General features: G+C 29.3%; 1 protein-coding gene across 1 annotated transcript in view; it reads right to left on the bottom strand.

Annotated features, from left to right (window-relative positions):
• Positions 1 to 4,448: 4,448 nt before the first annotated feature.
• Positions 4,449 to 8,091, bottom strand: part of LOC137652877 (basic proline-rich protein-like) — a 30,106-nt gene continuing 26,463 nt past the window's right edge. Inside the window, exon 4 of the mRNA XM_068386271.1 lies at positions 4,449 to 4,609. Within this exon, the coding sequence (XP_068242372.1) occupies positions 4,449 to 4,609 (161 nt within the window). The remainder of the gene's footprint in view (positions 4,610 to 8,091) is intronic.

The raw sequence follows: 8,091 nt of genomic DNA, 5'->3' as shown, positions 1-8,091 counted from the left end.
ATATATATATATATATATATATATATATATATATATATATATATATATATATATATATATCTATATATATATATATATATATATATATATATATACATATATATATATATATATATATATATATATATATATATATATATATGTATATATATATATATATATATATATATATATATATATATATATATATATATATATATATACATATATATATATATATATATATATATATATATATATATATATATATACATATATATATATATATATATATATATATATATATATATATATATATATATATATATATATATATATCAAAGGATTTCTGTAAAATATACTAGGTCATCCTATTCTTATCCCTTTGGCCATCATTCTCTCAAACAACCAAAAATATCAAAGTATATGAGATTTAAACTCTGTTGCTCTAGGGTACACTCGGACATACTTTTATGTTATCTCTCCTCTTCTTGTTTTGTTAAAGTTTTTATATTTATTGAGGAAATATTTATTCTAATGTTGTTACTGTTCTTGAGATGTTTTGTTTTTCCTTATTTCCTTTCCTCACAGGACTATTTTCCCTGTTGGAGCCCCAAGGCTTATAGCACCTACCTTTTCCAACTAGGGTTGCAGCCTAGCAAATGATAATAATAATAATAATAATAATAATAATAATATTAATAATAATAATAATAATAATGATAATAATAATAATAATAATAATAATAATAATAATAATAATAATAATAATAATAGTGACCCTGTACCTTTAAGTCACTCTTTTAGCTTCTATCGTCTCGTCTTAACATTAAAGATTCTATCTGATTCCCAAAGTCTGCTGCAAAATATTGAAATTTGGTTTAGGGTATTTGCTAACCCAGGATTGACGAGTTCTATCGATGGACATATTACTAAATAACGCTGTAATGTCCAATATTCAATAGTAATTAACAAATCAGGTATTGACCAGTAATTGCATTATTGCGCAAAATAGATGGGAAGATGTCCTATTATGTATTTATAAAGAAATATAAATGTATATACTGTGTATATATATATATGTATATATATATATATATATATATATATATATATATATATATATATATATATATATATATATATGTATATATATATATATATATATATATATATATATATATATATATATATATATATATATATATATATATATATGTATATATTTATATGTATATATACATATATGTAAATGTGTATATATATATATATATATATATATATATATATATATATATATATATATATATATATATATATATATATATATATATATGTATATATATATATATATATATATATATATATATATATATATATATATATATATATGTGTGTGTGTGTGGGTGGGTGTATGAATTTATATATATATATATATATATATATATATATATATATATATATATATATATATATATATATATATATATACATATATATAATAGAGAGGAGGACGAAGAGTGTGGACAACATCTTTCAGTTTATTGGTGCCGACGTTTCGGGACTCATCACCTTATCAAGGCTAAAATGGACATGACACATTATAAGCAAAAACTCAGTAAAAACATATAAAGTTAAAAAAAAAAACAGTTAAAATTGAGATTATAAACACAGTTGCAAGTAAAAAATAAAGATATAATAAAATTAAATAAGAGAAAAGTATCTTAAAGCTTGAATTTACAAAAAATTGAATTATCTAAGGAGACCAACCTGTCTGGACTACTATGAGATTCAGGGCCTCTGTAACACGGTTTTTTTTTTACTTTGCTCCTTATCAATCCATCGGATGTAGCAGAAAGTTGACATTTGTATATTTTACAACCAAACACAAATTATGTCAGCATTATCAATAACCTAAACCCGATAGTTTTAATTTTTATACAGTAAAAATGATATAGCCGATGCCATCGCCAGTGATAGCGAGCCAAGAGTCGAAAACATTCATTACGTAAGCAATGTAAACACCTTTTGACAAAATTTTGCCCCGCCCATCCACCAGACACCCATTCACCTTGTTCCATCGGCTTTGAACCCCACAACATTACAGAAAGGCTAACAGGATTTGGAATAGCCCCCGTGGTTGCAAAACTGCATTTGTCTTAAGACTTGCAACTTTATACAGTCAAGAGAGAGCCCGTGGCCATATTTACTATAGCCTGAATATGTAATTTTTCAGTTTCTAGTTAAAATCCAATGTTTATGTCTGATTTTATTTAGCGTAACATGATTATAATACTTGTAATGTCATTCAGGCTTTTGAACATTTCCATTAACTATTCACTATGTCACCAAGAGAGAAAAAGAGAGAGATTGTATGTAAACAGTCTTTATATAACTATTTTTGTTAAAATAAGAATTTAATGCTAAACTCTCCATCAGACCAACGGATCATCCGATATAATTTGTTTTCTTCTTCTCAGGCCGTACGACCGTTTTGGCTATGTTTTGGGCATGACTGCATTTTGTAAATAAATCATGAATAGTTTTAGGAGTTTTATTTGTACATCTAATGGGAACTTATAGAAGTAAAGTGAACATAATTAATTTATCCTTTAAAATAATTACTACATGTAGCAAAACAAATAGTAGTAAAGATGATAATGCAATGAAGGAATGAACCTTACTTTATCTTTAGCTTGAACATCGGCAATAACATACCCAGTTGCCTTAATTTGTCAACATAATGAAATAACCTATCATCTAATGTTAAACTTAATTTCTGAGGAGGTCGTGGCTTATGGCACAGTGAAAAAACAAGACAAAGACTTTATTAATGGCGGAACGATATATAAATGTGGGTGGGGTATCTGTGCTAGCCTACTATGAGATTTAGGGCCACTGTAACACGGTTTTTTCGCAATAATCTTTTATCTATGAATTTCATGAATGTAATGCTTCTTCAGAGTGCACATTATATCTACACATAAATTTTGACTATATTCTGCATTACGTAGGTTGAATAAAATTGGTACTTATAATAGTAAAAGTGACTTTTTTTTAAGACGGGCCAAGTTACTCAGAGAAAAGGTTTCGAACGCATTCGTTACGTAACTTATGACGGCCTTCCTTCCCTCTTTCTTGATCGATGATTGGCTATACGTAACGAAGGCTATACCTCTACCAACAATGACACAAAAGTTTAAATAAAAGCAAAGCACTACACCTTTCTACTGATAATTGTCATAATGAACAAACTAACAAAATATGTTAATAAATACAAAAACACTTCGATTATTAGTCTAACTCCCAAAATAAGTTTCCTAAGAAATTACAGTCTACTTTATAGGTCACAATCAGATTGACAAGGTGTAGGGAATAGTTGGTAATTTTCAAAAACGTAGTAGACAAGCTTGATTTGATAACTGCTATATCCAATGTAAAGCAATTTTTATTTATTGTCTATCTACCTACCTACCTATTTACTGAAAAAAAAAAAAAAATAGCCGGTACCGTATTTCGGCTTTAAACCTTCACCAATAATTATCGTCAAAATGATGACTTCATGAGGCTCCACCCACTTTGGCCTCGCTATAATTCAGGATAACACTGAAGGCTATCATGGGCCTTGTTGGGTCAGCAAATTTAAATTCTGGCTATAAAAACTCATTTCTCGAGTAGTTGTCAGAAGTGCTAAATGATCCTCAAGGATCCCAGCAGTTGGCCTAAACGTTTAATTCATGTATACTACTGTTGCGGCACTACTGCTACAGTAGTATTACTACGCTAGCACAGATACCCCACCCACATTTATGTATCATTCCGCCATTCATAAAGTCTTTGTCATGCTTTTTCACTGTGCAATAAGCCATGGCCTCCTCAGAAATTAAGTTTAACATTAGGTGATAGGTTATTTCATTAAGCTGACAAATTATGGCAACTGGGAATGTTATTGCCGACGTTGAAACTAAAGATAACGTATGTTATCATTCCTTCATTGCATTATCATCTTTACTACTATTTGTTTTGCTACATGTAGTAATTATTTTAAAGGATAAGTGAATTATGTTCACTTTACTTCTATAAATTCCCATTAGATGTACAAATAAAACTCCTAAAACTATTCATGATTTATTTACAAAATGCAGTCATGCCCAAAACATAGTCAACACGGTCGTACAGTCTAAGAGTAAGAAAAAAAATATATCGGATGATACGTTGGTCTGATGGAGAGTTTAGCACGAAATTTTTATTTTAACAAAAATAGTTATATAAAGACTGTTTACATACAATCTCTCTCTCTCTCTCTCTCTCTCTCTCTCTCTCTCTCTCTCTCTCTTGGTGGCATAGTGAATAGTTAATGGAAATGTTCAAAAGTCTGAATGACATTACAAGTATTATAATCATGTTACGCTAAATACAAATCAGACCATAGACATTGGATTTTAACTAGAAACTGAATGATTACCTATTCAGGCTATAGTAAATATGGCCACGGGCTTTCTCTTGACTGTATAAAGTTGCAAGTCGTAAAGCAAATGTAGTTTTGCAACCACGGAGGCAATTTCAAATCCTGCTAGCCATTCTTGACTGTTATTGGTTCCAGAGCCGATGGAACAAGGTGAATGGGTGTCTGGTGGATGGGCGGGGCAAAATTTTGTCAAAAGGTGTTTACATTGCTTACGTAATGAATGTTTTCGACTCTTGGCTCGTTATCACTGGCCATGGCGTCGGCTAGATCATTTTTACTCTATAAAAATTAAAACTACCGGGTTTAGGTTATTGATAATGCTGACAAAATTTGTGTGTGGTTGTAAAATATACATATGTCAACTTCCAGCTACATCCGATGAATTGATAAGGAGCAAAGTCCATAAAAACCGTGTTACAGAGCCCCTGAATCTCATAGTAGTAATACTACTGTAGCAGTAGTGCCGCAACAGTAGTGTACAGTAGTAAACGTTTAGGGCAACTGCTGGGATCCTAAAGGATCATTTAGCACTTCTTACAACTAGTCGAGAAATTATTTTTTATACCCAGAATTTAAATTTTCTGATCCAACAATGCCCATGATAGCCTTCAGTGTTATCCTGAATTATATCGAGGCCAAAGTGGGTGGAGCCACACGATGTCATCATTCTGACGATAATTATCGGTGAAAGTCTAAAGCCAAAATACGGTACCTGCTTATATATATATATATATATATATATATATATATATATATATATATATATATATATATATATATATATATATATATATATATATATATATATATATATATATATATATATATATACAGTAAATAGGTAGGTAGATAGATAATAAACAAAAATGGCCGGACATTGGATATAGCAGTTATCAAATTAAGCTTGTCTACTACGTTTTTGAAAATTACCAACTATTCCCTACACCTTGTCAATCTGATTGTGACCTATAAAGTAGACTGTAATTTCTTAGGAAACTTATTTTGGGAGTTAGACTAATAATAAAGTGTTTTTGTATTCATTAACATATTTTGTTGGTTTGTTCATTATGACAATTATCAGTAGAGAGGTTTCAGAGTTCATAAAGGTGTACTGCTTTGCTTTTGTTTAAACTTTTGTGTCATTGTCGATCGAGAAAGAGGGAAGAAATGCGGTAATAAGCTACGTAACGAGTGCGTTCCAAACCTTTTCTCTGAATAAGTTGGCCCGTCTACAAAAAACGTCACTTTTACATTATAAGTACCAAATTGATTCAACCTACGTAATGCAGAATATAGTCAAAATTTATGTGTAGATATAATGTGCATTCTGAAGAAGCGTTATATATATGAAATTCATAGATAAAAAAATTATTGCGAAAAAACCGTGTTACAGATGCCCTGAATCTCATAGTAGATTAGAGAACTGAGTGAGCATGTAAAGGACAGCACTCAAAAAGAAAATTCTAAAGTTTTCGGCTTAAGCAATGTGGATAATTGGTTGTTTAGGTCAGGAGCCTTTTTCTTAATTGTTACAACTCAACTATTAGACAGGAGTTGTTTGGCGTTTGAGCAATGATTTCAAAGTTTTAATATGTAATGGTGGTCTTCCATTAAGATGCATGTTCTCAGATGGTTGAGAATTATTTTGTTTTGAGCGCACACCCAGTTTTACGAATCACTTCCCGATGAGCATATACGAACTCTCAGCAGTCTTTTTTGTGGAACCCCCATACTTTCCAAGATTACATCTCAGACAAGTAAACATATAGACCAATGAAGAAAGAATTACATCGGGGGAGAGAATCCTTAATTTCAAACTTGGATCCCACTGTTAGGGGATTCTTAAAATTAAGGTGGGCCCAAGAGAGCTACCCATAGCAATACCATCAAGTTGTTTAAACAACTTACCATAAAAAATAAAATGCCAATCACCTTCGCCAATACTTTTATGTGTCCTATTGAGGAGCAGTTTTTAGACCAATGTCCTTTGCTATTTCTTGTAAATTTAATTTTTAAGATACTTTTCTCTTTGTTAATTTTATTCTATCGTCAGTTTTTACTTGTGACAGTGTTTATAATTTAAATTTTAACTGTTTTTTGTATATTATATATCTTTACTGAGCTTTTGCTTATAATGTTTTATATGTCCATTCTACCTTCCATAATAGGATGAGTCCTGAAACGTCGGCCCCAATAAACTGAAAGATATTGTCCAGACTCGTCCTTGCCCTCTTTATTTATCTTTGAAGCTTGCCTGGAGAAACGACCTACCTCAATATATATATATATATATATATATATATATATATATATATATATATAAATATATATATATATATATATATATATATATATATATATATATATATATATATATATATGTGTGTGTGTGTGTGTGTGTGTGTGTGTGGGTGTGTGTATGAATATATATATATATATATATATATATATATATATATATATATATATATATATATATATATATATATATATATATATATATATATATATATATATATATATATATATATATATATATATATATATATATATACATATATATATATGTGTGTGTGAGTTTTAATTTAAAAATTGTATTATCATTATACATAATAGTTAGGATTTTACCTTACTGTATACTAATGTAAACAATTTTGACATTGTTTCACTACCAAATAACAATGATTGACATAACATTTTGTTGAGATTTCAGTTATAGTTTATGATCTTGTGTCTAAGATATCACTTATTCATCCAGTAAAATGTTATATTAATAATTCTCTGTCAAAGCAGCCCTCTTGGAAGACATTCTTTTCCAACAGTTTTACTTCATGAATTATTTTTTTTTTTATAATAAACAAAGATATGAAGTAGTTAGAGCATTGTATATTAGGCCAATAGGAATTCCATACTACTTCAGATAAAGCTCACAGACTTTGACAATTCCATTAGCTGTTCTCTTTAACGGATCACAATACATATGATCTTCTGTGTAACAAATAAACAAATATATGCGTGATGTGTATTTAGCAGCCAGGCCAAACCAATGTCAAATTTAGGACGTGTTATCAATCTTGTGTCTAATTAACGTACTGGAATTGTCAAACTTACAAAGATATGAAAATAATGACTGATATATATGGAGTAAAACTTGTTAAGTCATTCCATATTCTGCCACGAGAGGCGCTTATGTCGTTAATTCTAAGGACGTAATGATATTCACTATTATAGGTTAATTCATACAAATAAAAACACTACTTTTTTCAATCATTTTTAGAATTTTCATGACAACTCCAACAAACCTTTTTAAAATTCAATTCTCAATAAATTTCAAGATCGGTTTATGATACAAGGCAGGCAGTAGTATTGTCCCTATCACAAGAAGGTTGATTATACCCACAATTATAGGAAGGAACATTTGCCTTTCCATTACCTTTGCATTCACAGAGTAACACTATGCTAAACTTTTCACCAAAGTAACTTGGGATTTTTGAAAAAAGCATGATATGTTTTTTAAAGCTCAAGTTGTTTGTTTTTTATTTGCTATCTTAATTTTTTTAGGAATGAAAAGTAATCTTCGAATGTCTTCCGCTTCATACAAGAAAAGGAAGGAACTGCAGAGTAAACTAGTGATGTGTAAAAAG

This window comes from Palaemon carinicauda, chromosome 14 (genome assembly GCF_036898095.1).
Source record: "Palaemon carinicauda isolate YSFRI2023 chromosome 14, ASM3689809v2, whole genome shotgun sequence".
NCBI lineage: Eukaryota > Metazoa > Arthropoda > Malacostraca > Decapoda > Palaemonidae > Palaemon > Palaemon carinicauda.
This window is presented reverse-complemented; position numbering and strand designations above follow the sequence as displayed.